Genomic DNA, 15,098 nt, shown 5'->3' with positions numbered 1-15,098 from the left:
TTGTGGCTTCCTATTCCCAGAAACAGAGACACTGACATCCATTCCTGGAAAGGAGGAGCAGCAAGTCAAGGAGAGAGGAAGGCTGTGGTTAAAATTGCTTCCGATAGATTTTCTTCTAATTTTTACATGGATTTGTTTATCCCGTAAGATTTAAATACAGAATGTGGGATTTGAGTCTGAAATCCAAGAAATCGTATTACATATGTTTTCTCACAATCTGTTGGTCAGTGAAAGTAAAAATGTGCCATGTAGAAATGAGAAATTTCTTTAAGGTTACGTACTGCTCTGAATTATTCAATCACTCTGATATTGTCAAACTTAGAAAATGGTGCGTTAGTAAGATATTCACATTTTGTACTGGAGGGATCAAATATGGATTCTCTGTAGACAGATCTAACAGGCGTTATTTACAACTCCTGCACAACAAGGAGTATGTCTACACAGAAGTCCAGACTTTTGTCTAACAGGCTTGCCATGAAAAACTGCTTTTTAGGGCTTTAGAAAGGCCTCCAGGTGAAATTTTGAGAAACCAGGGAATCTAACTTTGAGCTTGCCAGAAATCACATTTTCATTGTTTTTAAAGAATACTTCTCTTAACAGAGATTTTAAGATCACAGCACTGGAAACTGTTGGTTTTTCCACATCTTGGTGATCCTGCATAGACACCAGACTGCTTTATTGCAAAATAAGGTTTTGCTGTTGTTTCATAAAAGCCTGAAAAGAAGTCTCAACTCCAGTAAATTCTGCTGGGTCGCACTGTTAATGATGAGTGTGCTCATGTGTGTGTTTTGTTGTGAATATCAGCTTTATCTCATCAGTTCTAATTAAAAGACCAACTTTTTTATTACATTTATGCAGTACTAAATTCAACAAGGAGTTGTTCATTAGTTTTTCAACCCTGGTTTCAAGTGTGGGAAGGAGTTGCCCTGCTCTGCACTGCGCAGCCTCACCTCCAGCAATGGGTGTGGATTTGGGTGGTACAATGAAAGAAAGACATAAAACTATCAGAAAGTGTAGAAAAGAGTGCTATGAGGAGCCTAGAGGGCAAGAAGTATGAGGAACAGGTGAGGTCCCTGGGTTTGCTCAACCCAGAGGAACTGAGGGAAGGCTTCAAAGCAGCTGCAGCTCCTCACAGGGAGCGGAGGGCAGCGCTGAGCTCTGCTCTGTGTGACAGTGACAGGGCCTGAGGGAACGGCATGGAGCTGTGCCAGGAGAGGGGCAGGCTCTACACGAGAGGATGGTGGGCACAGCCCAGAGCTGCTGGAGTTCAAGGAGCATCTGGGCAAAACTCTCAGACATAGGGTTTGACTGCTGAGTAGTGCTGCATGGAGCCAGCAGTTGGATTCGATGATCCTTGAGGTCTCTTCCAACACAAGGTATTCTATGATGCTCTTCAGGTCTGAGCTAGCAGCAGACCATAAACACATAGAGTGATTAGAAGCAAGATTGATGTGTATGACTGCATTATGTGACAACGTAACTGTAAGAATGTTGCAGGGAAGTAAAGTATTTCCTGTGCTTCTCTGAGACAGACAGTGAGGTGCCTGGAAGCAGAAAGTCTTTTGCTGCCCCTACATTTGTACAGCAGTGTAACGGCTTCTTCAAAGACTTGACAATGTGAGAAGGGATTCACCTGCATAGCTAAAGAAGATGTGAATTGCTGAGCTAACAACATAGGTTGCTCTGAAAGTAACACTTCCTATTTATTTCTGTGGAAATGACATCAGCTACAAAGAGCACAATAACACTATTTGATAGAACGAATTCTCAGCTACAAAACAGTTGTTCAATATTAAAAAAAAGTTTTGATAGTTACATGTATTATGTATTTTATGAAGCCTAAGACAATTCCTCTCCACTTAGTGCAGCTCAAGTAAGCCAAAAGTTCGGACACCTATGCTTTAAAGGAACATCAATTAATGAATTAACATTGAAATAATCAGGCTACTGACGATTTAAAATGTTGAGGCAAAAATCTGTTGAAATGACACGGTCATGCTATAATACTGGGAAGGAATCCTCTCCTTAGCTTACTCTTATTTTTAAAGCTGCTGGAAGACATACTTGCATACCATCAACATCTTCTCAAGTGCATTTATTCCAGAACACCCACATAAAAAGAAGGGAGAGAGATCTTATTTAAAAAACATTACGAAGATATAACTGTTGAATCCAGGCTGCCAGAGAGATCATTTAAGAAGGAGAAAGATGGTCTCTCAACCATAAGATAATGTCATGGGGATGAATGATTATCATGAGATAATTTTATTCCTGAGTATTGTAAATCTCAGCTGTTTTCCCTTCCAACCCCAGCTCCATGGAATATGAGAGTTTATTACAATTTATTCTCTGCTCTGTATTCAAGCCAAAACATCTGGGTAGAAGCTATCGCTTAAAAAATGCAACTTGTTTTCTTGGACCTTGCTGCTGATATGCTGTGTAAATTTTGAGGTACAGCCAAAAAGTACTTTTCTTTTTTAAGAAGAGTGCATAGTGAAATTTGTATTACCCAATTCTGATTCTTATTTGTGCCAATGAAGTAGCCTTCTTGACACCAACATTCACTCATCATTTTCCTTACTTGTTTTCCTTATTTAAGTCCTTGTTTGGCATCCAGTCAGGGAGAGAGATTATTTAAGTGTGTTCTTGAGGACTCCAGGATAAGAAGATTAGATCCCTCCATCATAAAGAATAATTCAAAGCACTTAAATCCTCTCAATCTTCATAAGGTCTGTGGCATTCAAATATTTTAAAGTAGGTATCCAACAGCTTGTTGTTGTTTTATGTTGTTGTTCTTAGGAAAAAAAAATTGCAGCATTAAATCCTTTTTATTATGATCATCTCAAAACTAATTGAGAACTGAGGCAGGATTTTTACTTCTATATTCTAACCCTCTGGCTGCAGCTTCTGAGTTGTTTTCTTCTTCAGAGCGTTTTGCTGAGGGAATAGATATACGCTTTACTCTTTCTCTCAGGACTGCAACCCCTGCCCAATGGCTGCTGACAGCTGGTAACACTTTGCTCTTTAATCTCCAACTCAAGTATGGATGTGAACCTGACAAACTGAAGGAGCATTCACATCCTGATTCAGCTCTATCATGCTTGTTTTGTGTGGTTTTTTTTTCTTTTTTTGAGAATGAACAATTGAAATTTTTTTCAGAACCTACAGTGCTTATAATAAAATAATGCATTATCTAGTATCTGGTTATCTGCAAAGTTTTATAGTATTTTCTCTTCATTTTAGCACACATGCTAAATCTTCCAGTGAATTGGAAAAAGCTAGACCAAGGAGAATCAGACTATTTTTTTTATATCCATAGCTCCAGCCAAGACTCCTACTGTAATATATAAACCCAATATTCTAGCTGAGTTCCTTTCAAAATAAATGTGAAGCTGAGCAACATATGTCTCTGCTGTTCTTTCCACAAGTACTTGGACAAGTATTGCACTTGATTAATATGCTCTGGGATAACAGTTCAGTTAATTTAACCACATCTACTGCAGCAACAAATGGAAAGCAGAAACTCATCCTCACGGAAATTTCCCTGTGAAGTTTGTTTGCAAAGTATCCTTTATTAGAAGGATTGTAAGAGAGTGCTTAATATATGGTATGCAGGAAAGACAATGACCTCCATGCTGCTTTATTTATTTAATTACTCTTACAAAATAAAGTTTAGCATCCTACTTAAGATTCTTAAAGCTATGGAGGCATGTATTACTGAATATAAAGTATATTTTCAGTTGAAGCAATATAGCTGTCAGTTCCTGGAAAACATTATATTATTCTTTGAGTGTTGCTATCCTTACAATTTTCTTATTTAGTAACTTCATCTCTCCATTCTTGAAATACCAGCATTGACTGAATTCTGATCACAATACAAGCAGCTATTTTCTTTCCTGTGAAAGAGTAACAAGGCTTTAGTATAACTTAACTACAAAACAAATCAGTTCTTTAGTAAAAGAGTGATCCAATGGAAGTCTCATGTTCCTTTATCAATTGTTTTGCTTAATTTACATGTTTTTGCTTATTTACATTTTTTTCTTCACCTTTCTGAGAGATGAATCCTCACAGAGGCCAATGCTTGTCCAGACCCATTGCCTGAGTGATTGGAAGTGAATATTCTGTTTGTAAATTAGAGCAGAATCTATCAAATTAGAGGATACCTTTTATTTACGTAAAACTTGCAATTCAAGGCTATGATATCACAGGGGGAAAAAAGCCCAAAGCTTTATTAGTTTCACCTCCACCCACACAGAAAAGGACATTGATGCTCGTATGTCATAAACTAGAGAATAGCTTGGATTGGAAGGGACCCTAATTCCAATCCCTTGCTTTTGACATGGCTGCTTCCCCCTCACTCCTCCCCCTAGCAGGGGCTGCCCACAGCCACAACCAACCTGGCCTTGATTCCCTTCAAGGGGATTCACAGCTTCTGTGGACAGCCTGTTCCAGCACCTCACTACTCTGAGTGAAAAATTTTCTAACATCAAATCTAAGCCTCCCCTCTTCAGTTTTAAATCATTCCTCCTTGTTTTATTCCTATCTGTATGTGTAAAAAGTTGGTCTGCCTCTTGCCTATAAGCTCTTTTTAAGCTCTGGAAGGCTACATTGAGGTCTCCCTGGAGGTCTCCCATAGAAGAGTTGTTTCAGCCCTCTGGTCATCTTCATGGACCTCTTCTGGATCTGCTACAACAGCTCTACATCTTTCTTGTTTTAGGGACAGCATTACCTAGATGTACATAAATTTGTGCATGCACTGGAAAGAATACACAGCTGAGCTATGAAATGCAGTGACCTGTTTCACTAAAACATAATTAAAACAACAAATGAATTCCAAGGTAGGTTTTGAAGAGGGCTAACATCTTTAAAAGATTACAGTAATGTAGATCAATCAATTTGCTGGTTTGTGATCTACAAGTTAAGCCTGAATAACAGTGTATCAGTACTACCAGGTCAGCTGAAATGGTATGAAATGTTCAAGACTTGTCCATTTTATTACTTGTGTATTTATTTTTATTGCATGAGAGCATCTGACAAATGAGTCCAAAAAGTCCAAAAACTGGTACAACTGATGCTAGAGTACTGCTGCATACCGTGATGTTCACATTAAATAAATCCAGTTTACATGTTCCAAGGGGATAAACTGTTTGCCCTACCATCAGAGGAACAAGTATTTAATGATATGCCAACATTTAGAGAAGTTCCACTGCCACTTGCTTATGTAAAATGAGCAGTGTATCTCATAAAATGATTTTCTTTTACTCTTTTGGAAACTAGCAGCAAGCTCCCACTAAGAAATGTGGAGCCTAGTCCAGAAAGTGGTACTTCTGTCCTATCTCCAACATTATTGAAGCTGAGTGGGGATTAGAAGAAAAAGTTCAGCTTTCTCCAACTTCATGCGCTCCTGCGAGACAACAAATACCGAGCTGCAACCGTAAGTTGATGACTAAAAGTCATTGTTTATATTAATTTCTAGAACACATAAGGCAACCAACGTAAAAACATCTTCCTCCAAGAAATTTGATCTGAAAAGATGAACATTAAATGATCACAGAATTAAGAAGCAGGTAAAGAGAAACACGCAGGAGGTCTTTCCAAGAATTGAGTCCTGTGAGTCATGGTTCATCTACTTTTGGCTTCTTGGTTGTGAGGCCATGTACAGTGCTACTAGACAGTAGATTGTCCCGCCTATTGTGAGAGCCATAGTGGTCCGATAAAGCAGCTTATCTGGAACTCCTCGTTTCAGGTGTACAGGCAGCCCATCTGCTTTCTGTGGGAAGAGTTTAGAGATAATAGAATAAAATAAACACATATAGAAGACACAATGAACAAGATACCTCAGGTGAGCTAAGAGACTTTCATAAGGAAAACCTCCCCTCTGATAGGCTATGTACAGATATACTAAGTGCTTTTCATTTAGCAAGACGAATGCAAAGCAAGTTAATTGTATTAGTTAAAGGCATTAAACGCAGGCAGAAAAAATATATTGTGAAATATTTCTAAAGAGGACCTGGGTGAGAAAAATGACGCTAACAAAAGAATGTGAAAAGTTATGTAGAAAAGGTTATTCACCGAGTCAGACTGATATATTCCAAGTGCAAGTGGCATGAAAGAGAAAAGGGTACATTATAAAATACATTCTTGATGTTTTTATTAACAAGAGAAAAAAAATATGAGAAGACTCAGTATGCTTAGAAATTGAACAGCTAAAAGAAATTGGCTTTGAAAACCTTACTGTGCTCTTTTTAACACTGCATTAACAACAGAATCTGTAATATTCATATTATTACACACAAAACGATTTGCTTTGCTCCTCCTATTCTACTTGCAGTCATATGCTTAGATTCCATATGTAAAGTGCTTCCACTAGTCAAATAATACAATAAACATTTTTTTGAAGCAAATGAAAAGATAAACTTACTAGACTTTCTGTACTTATGCCCATGCAAGGCTGAGGAAGAAATACAAGTTATACTATACTTCCTTAACTAGAAAAATGTATGCACTGTAGAATGATGGAAGTGGTCAGCCATGTTAAAATAGAGCAAGATATGGATGACTCTTTCATTTTCTGTAATTTACTCCCAAAGTTGTCATTACCTGAAAAAGTTTCTGTAGGTCTGGCACCTGGTTTTTACCCAAGAAAGAATCAGTTGCTGGTAAATCTGAAGCAAGTTTAGTTGTTGTCCCAAAAACCAGAGCTGGGGATTCAGTGGAAACTATTGGTTTGAGTCCCTGCATAAATAAAGATTAAAATATAAAGGTATATAATACTTGTAAATGTACCAGTTGTCATGCTAGACAGGCACACTGCCAGTCATTACAAGGATACATTATAAAAATATATATTTGGTATTAAGACCCATGGTTTAAACAAAACGAAAAAAAAAAAGTGAAAACTAACGAAAGACATTCTTAGCTACAACTTTGGACTTAGCAAGGATAATAGGAACTTTTTTTTTTTTTTTTTTTTTTTGTAGTGATTAATCTATAGCTATCATAAGCTTTTCTGGGCTGGTACTTGTCCTAAGTCATTCTGTTTTTACACAGAGTACCCAGGTCCTATCAGCAGTAGGTTTGGGAGAGGAAATCCCCAACGCTTGTGTCAGACAGAGTGAGGAGACTTCTAACTCTTCCTCCCAAATATTCCAAGCAGTTGCTATATAGTTGAGCCTTAAATAATCAGAATGCATAGGCTAGAGGAAGAGAGGAGGCAAGGAAAAAGAAAATAGAAAAAGGGGGGAAAAAAAATGTGAGGGAGACGCAGGCTAGGTGTTCAAGGACACTCAAGAAGCCCTGAATTGGTGGCTGTTTTACACAAATCTACCATCCCCTAATTTGCATACTGCTGCAGCTTTTCATCCCTCACGTATCTCTTATAAGTCAGTGCAATTTAATTGCCTTTCAGTTCAGATGGCTGTACTCTGAGATAAAACCTATGTAATCCAGTTCAATGGATTAAATTTTAAGTGTACAGAGTCACTGTAGTCATGAGGTGGCCTCCTTACCTTTATTGTTATATTTAGCCATTATAGTTAAGCACATGACAGTGATGTTTTACATTATAGCTCCTGAAATAACCGTTTGTTTTTTTCTAACTTGCCATAAAAAAAGACATAACACTATTGTGTTAACCTGCTTGTGTTACATTTCAAATAGGAGTAATTGATCTTCATAGTGATCTATGTTAGTATGCAGCTAAGGCTTTACCTGGAATTCTAGTTTCTGCTCAAAGGACTACACAATATATTTAATGTTTAAGAAACTGAACAATGTTTTGAGCTGAGAGACCTGGGACTGTTTATCCTGGAGAAGACTGAGAGGGGATCTTATCAATGCTTATAAATATCTAACAGGTAGGTGTGTCAAGTAGATGGAGCCAGGTTCTTTTCAGTGGTGCCCAGCAACATAACAAGAGACAACAGGCAAAAACTAGAACACAGGAAGTTCCATCTGAATATGAAGAAAAATTTCTTTGAAGGTGACAGAGCATTGAAACAAGCTGCCCAGAGAGGCTGTGGAGTCCCATTCTCTGGAGATATTCAAAACCCACCTGCATGCTTTCCTGTACAACCTACTGTAGAAAACCTATTTTATCAGAGGGTTTGGACTAGATGATCTCCAGTGGTCCCTTCCTACTCCTATGATTCTGTAGTTTGTGAAGTCAGACTTGTATTATTTTATGCCTACATACCTGTAGACCAGGCATGTTATTTTCTGTACAGCTGTTTGCCTTGCTAGCATGAATCCCAAGGCAGATTTACATTTTCCTGACAGCACAAAAGAGTTAAAGATTAGGAACACAGTTACTAGAAATAGCACCACACTTAAGTTTATAAATTTTAGGGAAATTGGCAAATCTGAATCACAGAATGAGAAAATAGAGAAACAGTAAGTTTCTCAACCAAGTCCAAGCAACTCACCCTAGTTAAAAGATCTGTGGTTAGTGGATTTTTTTAATTATTATTATTATTTTTTTTAGTAGGTACAAGCAAAGTAAGGTGCATCAGCTGAAGATAGAGCAGCATGACAAAATTTCTATGCAGGCTATGGCCAGACTTGAAGAACTAGGGAAAAGCTATCAGGTAAGATTAGATGAGCATTTACAAATGGTCCCATTACTACTGTTTTGAATACAAGCCCGTTGTCTAAGTGAACAGTTTGTATATGTAATGGTCATCGCGGTCATTAACCTCTTAAATAGAAGCAGCAGTTTTTAGCCTTACTCCTCACCTGCACTGGCTGAAAAAGTTCCCATTTATTCAACCGGGCTGAATTGTTCATGCTATGTTACATAATTTAAATAAGTGCAAAATGAAGTCTTTTAAGAATGCTAAGGCTAAGACAGAAAGCACGGTACAGGTCTCAAGCTAAGGGATTTTTTGTTAGTACCAGCAGTTATGTTACTGTCAGCAAAACGCATTCTGAAGTAGCTGAGTAAGCACCGTGCAAAAGAATGGCTGTTTTTGTTTTTTTAATCTTCCTGTAAGCAAACTGCTATATCCGCCTAGTCTCTGAAACAAGGGTTGTAATGCTTTCAGTAGCTGCAATCTCCGCACGCACAGACCAGAGAGGCGGACGAGCGCAGCGCTGCTCAGCTGCCAGCCGCTATCCCGCACTACCTGCAGGGCTCCGGGCCGCACAACCGCCCCAGGGGCCGAGGGCAGCGAAGGTCACGCCCGCCAAGGCGCTTAGGGCGGCGGCGGCTGCGGCTGCGGCAGCGCTGTTACCTGCGGGTTGTAGGCGGCGGAGGCCGCAGCCCCGACGAGGCGCTGCGTGAAGCCGTTGAACTTGTAGTACATGGTGGGCACGCGAGCTCTCACGACCCACCGGCGGCGACGCGCGGCGCGGAAGGACCCCGCCGCCTCCTGGCCGCCGCCCGGACAAGCGAGGACCCGCGGGTGTCCGCGGCGAGCGCCTGCGTGCAGCGCCCGGAGGAGAAGCCGAAGGAGCGAGGACAGAGCGATGCCCGCGCGCGCGGCAACACAAGGCTCGGTGTGCTGCGGTGCCACGCTGGAGCCGGGCAGGCAGCGGCCGTCAGGCACGGGGAAGGCGCCCTGAGGGAGGGCAGGCAGCTTTGCGCATGCGCGGCGGCTGCGGTCGGAAGTGTGTCGGTCGGTCGGTGGTACCAAGGTGGTAGAGGTCGATGGAGGGGAGCTCCGCGCCACGAACCGTGCCCTGTGTCTGCTTCGTGGGTGTGGGCAGTTCGCTCTGAGCTTCTTGGTGGTGAAAGCTTGCTGCGGTTACATGCGTCTCACAGCGCAAATGCTTATGCCCTGCGAATTGTTTGCCCTAGGCTGACTCTGGGGTCTCAACTCCGCATAATAAAAGATGTTCCAGTGGTAGTGCTTCATGGTTATTGGGCCGTGTGGGACCACAGGTGCCCCGTGGGTGCAGTGAGCACAGAGTGAAGCCCCAGCTGTGCCTTTGAGGAGATGTCATCACCGGGAAGGGTGCTGTTCCACTAGGTCCATCTCTGCTGTCCTCTGGAGAGGCAGGGTGGTGCTGCATGTGTGACACAAAACATCTACTCATGGTATTAGGGGCATTAACCAGCAGTACTGCATTATTTGCTCAGTAAGTAGGAGATTTATGAAAGCGTTTTGTAAATGTTACAGGAAGAATTCTGAAATCCCTGTAGCTTTAAAGACTGGGAAGTATAAATGAATTGGAATGAGGGCTGCATTTATTTTATTATTTGTTTGTTTATTGTGGAAAGGATTTTGCAGCTCAGAATTCTGCTTATTTGTGGTAAAACTAAACTGGAAGATGAGCTTGACTGCAAATCTGCCTGTAAGAAAACAAATGCTGAAGATAGGATATGTGTGTTCTTTTAGAATGGAATCATGGCTATGTTCCTTATGCAAACTGTTTCAGTCTGTTGATGTCCGTTAGAGCTGGTTTGTACCATGACTGCTGCGGACCCTTTCCTGAGGCCTGATTTTCTGCATGTGCACCTTAGTTCCCCCTGCCTTGCTCTTTCAGTATTTGTGAAGACAAATAGGTTTGCTTAGCAAGCTCTTTTACTAAAGTTGTGTCACATCTCATTCCTCTACATTTTGTTCCAATGTGAACGCGTCCAGAATCTTGGAGAAGGATTTTCAGCAGCTCACATATGGAGATGATGCCACTTTCCTTGCTTTGTTGAGTCCAGTTCTTAAAATGTTCAGTATTGACTGAAAGCTACAGAAAGGAGTTCTGAGGAGGAAATGAAAAATGTACAAATGCACCACTTTTTTTTTAGTTAACTAATTTGAGTTATAATACTTACAAGTGAGCTGTTGAAACATAAACCTAGGGGCTGTCTCTTGTTTTAGCTCAGAAAACTGAAGGTTGGGAATTCTTTGCCTTGCAAAAGAGATACACGGGAGGACAATTAAAATTAATTACAATTGGAGTTTCCATTGTTCTCATAACACAAAAGCACAAAAGAGATATTCCCTGAAAAGAAAAATAAAATAAAGGATAATATGAAGCCTTTCCTGTTAAAGGAAGAAAATTGTTTGTGCTTTAGGCAATTGGTCCAATTTTCTTTTAGTCTGTAGATGTTTGGTTATCAGCCTTGCTCACAGGATATGGAATTAGATTGTAAAACTGCTGCTATAGGAAGTAACTGGGGGCAAAAAAAGGCCACTCTCCCTAGCAGGGTTAGAGGAGGATGGGCCATTTCTGTGAACCATGGAAGTATGCACTGCTAATGTAAACAAAGCATCCCAGCAGGAGGAGAGTTCCTGCATCAGACTTCAAGCTGAATTCTAACTTCTAAGCAGTGAGATGAGCAATTTGTGGAGACTGATAACTGCAGCCAGTCTGTTAGGGTTGTTTTACCTTCATCTGTGGAGTGATACTGACAGAAACTGAAGAAAATACTGGTCTACAAGCTATGCTGTAGTCTAATTTTTTCCATTTATTTTTCCAGGATTTTTTAAAGTAGCTGATTTCATACATGCAAATTTAAGGTTACGCTTCTAGGGGTATAGATTTTGGGGAGTAAATGGAGGAAGCAGAGTACCTTGAGTACTAGGTTTTTTGTTGATGAAATTGTTGTGTTTTTATTTTCAATTTGAGGATAAAATAAATAAAAAAACAAGACCTTGTTCAGTTGCTTAATGAACGACACCCTCGTATGCTGATCAATATTTCAGCACAGATGTCTGCAACTCAAATTCTGTGAATCTGCCCATGCAGATCTGTCCTTGAATTCCTGAGAACAACTGTGTGGGTGGATTTAGAACATAAAATTGCTGTGTGCACTTATGTTTTGTTTATGCAGTACTCATTTTTTAAAAGTACTAGATTGGATTTGTTTAATATTTGCCTTGTGTATCTGTGTGTGTATATGTATAATGTATACAAACCTCCTAACTACATGATGATCGCCAAGCATAAGCTCTATTAATGTAAGAGACTGTGACATTGTAAACATGTTGTCTGAACCATTTTATCAACTGTAAGAAACAAATCCTATGCACAGAATGGTGATTTCATGATTGTTTATAAAAGCTACCTGAATTTATTGGTGCTTTATTGCTCAATTTACTGGATACATCACAGATGATTCTCAGAAATACTGTTGTTAGCTGAAAGAGTTCTCTTCAACAGACTTAATGTTGAAAATTGGTTAAGATAGCTTTTAATTGTAAAGCTATTCATGTAGTTATGAGTATAAATTTAACCACAGTTTTTGTGCCTTTCTCATAGAAAAATCCTTCTGATTTTTTTTTTTTTTAAATTTTTTTATTTTTTTCTCATGAGGTATAAAGGGTTAAAGAGAGCTATTTATCTTCTATGTGAGTTTAGAAACAATTTATTTCACTTTTGCTTCATGGGCACTTTCATCTTCATGGGGGGCTTCTGCTTGAGAAATACTTAGTAGCAATTGCAATTTTGGCAAAAATGACATTGTGTTGGCTATAGTGTATGAGTGAGGAATCATCTTAAAGGTGCTGAATTTGATTTAGGGGAATCTATCTCTTGTCATGTAAGATTCTTTTCAGGTTTGGGGACAGAACTTAAGTCAAAAAGACAAGTAAGGAATTGAAAACTTGGTGATCTAATTCTTCTAAACCCCAGTGCTTGAATAAAGCTTCTGGGGCAATAAGTTATGCTTTTAGTAGTCTGTTCCTTTGCAATTGTGTTGCGTGTTTAATAGCAGATTGGAAATTGTGGAAGCAGTTGTTTGTTCAAGGTTAGTGACAAAATATTGTTTAATTCTCCCATTTTCAGATGTGAAAAGCATTGTAGGGACCTTCAGTAAGTATTTCTTTCTCTTTTTCCCAGTTTTGTTGTCTCTGCTTTTTATTTTTCCCTGTATTATCTGAATTGCAGAACTGAGGGTAAGCTTTTCATCTGATTGAAACATCCATGTTCTCTGTTATTAAAATCATAATTACCTAAGCACCATATATACTTTTTAAAGAAAGTAATCTTGAAATTTGTGTACCTTCTCTTTATGGCTTACAATGCTTATCACTTTTGAAACACCGCACTGAGAGACGGGATCCTTTGCACTTTGCTTTTGACTGATGAAGACAACAGCACTGAAAAAGCACATCTGCGTTTTTCTACTCTGATACATTTTTTTCCTCTATGACCAGAAGAGAAGTCTCAGTTTTTATTTTATTTAATTTTTATTATATTTATTTTTATTATATTATTATTATTATTATTATTATATTTAATATTTTTATTGTATGTGTAGTGAAATAGGCACCCAAGTGAAGTGAGCTGTATCATTGAACATCTAGTGGTAAAATTTATCTTCAAGGTATTTTATTTTTACTCACTTGCCAAAATCTTCCTTCATCTCTCTTCTCCCTCTCCCTAGGCTGTGAGTGTTTATCTCCAAGCAGTCAATAGTCCCCAGCAAATGCTTAATTTTTCAGCTTTGTTGTAGATACTGGGAGGATGATGCATTGTCGTCATATTTCATTTCTTCTTGTCAGCCTTTCCATGTGCAAATGCATGAAGACTGGAGTCCAGAGATGACTGCATATTTAAGTAATATTGCAGCCAATTCTCTAAATGAAGCAAGATATTTATAAACAAACAAACAAACAAAAAAACACAAAAACACTGCACACAAAGTACTCTGTGCAATTTGTGTAATATGTGACAAATAGACAATAGTATAGAGTCAAGCTGAGGAAAGATTCTCTGCTGTTTCTCAATATTAACAGCTAAATACAATTGTTTTGGAAATGCATAGGGCAATTTATAGCAGGTGGCTTGATTTGAGTGCTTAAGTCTTTCAATTTCTTGCCTCTCATAAGTCACTTATGACTTTATCAGTTGCCTATCTTATACAGTGTTCTGAAATACTTGGACTTAATATATCCTTTCCTAGCAGTGACCCAGACTAAAAGTAATCTGAAATTATCCTACCTGGAATGTACATGGTGAGGATGTCCAATCCTCAGCATCCACTGTTCTGCACTTCACTCCATCGCTTGCCTGCACTACTTCCCACAGGGGGCATAGCCTGGTAAGTTGTGGAAAATGGGATGTGAAGATGGATTTTCTGGATCCTGATGCCTGCCTAGAATCACTGCTGCTATCTCTAGGGCACAATTCCAGGTACTGCCATGAGATAAAGCAATTGAGAGCTGACTGAACTCTTGCTATACCCACTCAGAACGCCCAGCTTTGCTCAGATTATTTTTCAACAGGCTGTACTCTAATGGGTTTTTGTTTGGCTGATTTGCAGAAGGGAAAATATAAAAAGACATGCTTAAATTTAGTAATACTAATGTCAATTGTGTGGTTACTAGAGAAAGCTCTCTCACAGAAAATGTTCTTGTTTTATGAATCATTTAGTACATCAGAGGTAACATAATAAAAATAGGTTGCTGCCATGTGATCATTGTCTCCAGCTTTGAAAATTGAATAGGTTTAAAAATGTTTATTTTTGAAGATTGCATTCTGCCAGCAGCAGGCTCTCTTATGCTGTGATACATCTGTAACTCCCCTTGTTAATTTCCCTGCAGCATTCTGTAGCCTCACTGACATCTGTAAGCAGGTATCCAGTGTGCCAGTGCAGTCTCTTCACATGGTAGCGTAACTGAGATATACTTGGTTTTTGCAAGTTTTTAGATGCTTTCACCCTTTGTCTTGCCATGTTAAAGTGATATTTTTACTTTTTAAAATATTTTCATTGTCAGCTCTTGTATACCTGTCTGTGCTTTCTTACTGTTGTCAGAAAAGGAACGTGTAAAACTGGGTGTCCCAGCAGATGAAAAAACCCTAACAGCATTTCCCTGCATAGGAGAAAGAAATTGGGAAGATTCAGTAAAAGTGCAGGAGAACACTGAGAAAATCTGAAGTTAAGGGAAAGAAGGAAATGCAGTAGCAGCTCTGCAAAAACGGACTGAAGAGTGCTAGAGTGCTCCAGCTTGTCTGCTAAAGGTTTTTCGCAGTAAACTTTAATGAACCAACTCTGCCTGACTTGTCTTGCTTTGATTCTGTTATAAAAATTGTTGGTGAAGATTTTCATTTGGCTCAATGTATAGGATGCTGGGCTTTTGTAGTGGAAAAATCTGAGTTCCCTTTTGCTGGGAAGTATCAGAGCTTGCAGAAGCATTCATAGTGCAGGCATGTTC

The 15,098-nt window shown here is 39.2% G+C and overlaps 1 protein-coding gene across 2 annotated transcripts; it reads right to left on the bottom strand.

Moving 5' to 3' along the window:
• Positions 1-2,080: 2,080 nt before the first annotated feature.
• LOC125688614 (cytochrome c oxidase subunit 7A-related protein, mitochondrial) lies at positions 2,081-9,407 on the bottom strand. 2 transcript variants are annotated; one of them, XM_048934817.1, is made up of 4 exons: positions 9,231-9,343; positions 8,195-8,270; positions 6,601-6,735; positions 2,081-5,770 (listed from the first exon to the last, which is right to left on the bottom strand). In XM_048934817.1, the coding sequence occupies exons 2-4, from the start codon at positions 8,207-8,209 to the stop codon at positions 5,627-5,629; spliced, it is 294 nt and encodes a 97-aa protein (XP_048790774.1). In that variant the 5' UTR covers positions 8,210-8,270; positions 9,231-9,343; the 3' UTR covers positions 2,081-5,626. The 2 variants fall into 2 exon arrangements, with proteins under 2 accessions (XP_048790774.1, XP_048790775.1); XM_048934818.1 differs by lacking the exon at positions 8,195-8,270 and having other exon boundaries at positions 9,231-9,407.
• Positions 9,408-15,098: the final 5,691 nt, after the last annotated feature.

Source organism: Lagopus muta, chromosome 2, assembly GCF_023343835.1.
Source record: "Lagopus muta isolate bLagMut1 chromosome 2, bLagMut1 primary, whole genome shotgun sequence".
Classification (NCBI taxonomy): domain Eukaryota; kingdom Metazoa; phylum Chordata; class Aves; order Galliformes; family Phasianidae; genus Lagopus; species Lagopus muta.
Note: the sequence above shows the minus strand (reverse complement) of the source record. Positions and strands in the feature narration are given on the sequence as shown.

Excerpts from the sequence above, each read along its gene's own strand:
- LOC125688614 (XM_048934818.1), bottom strand. The coding sequence starts at position 9,302 with ATGTACTACAAGTTCAACGGCTTCACGCAGCGCCTCGTCGGGGCTGCG. Across the intron at positions 6,736-9,230 it reads CCGCCGCCTACAACCCGCAG|GGACTCAAACCAATAGTTTC; the intron begins GTAACAGCGCTG and ends TTATTTATGCAG. Across the intron at positions 5,771-6,600 it reads ACCTACAGAAACTTTTTCAG|AAAGCAGATGGGCTGCCTGT; the intron begins GTAATGACAACT and ends CTCTTCCCACAG.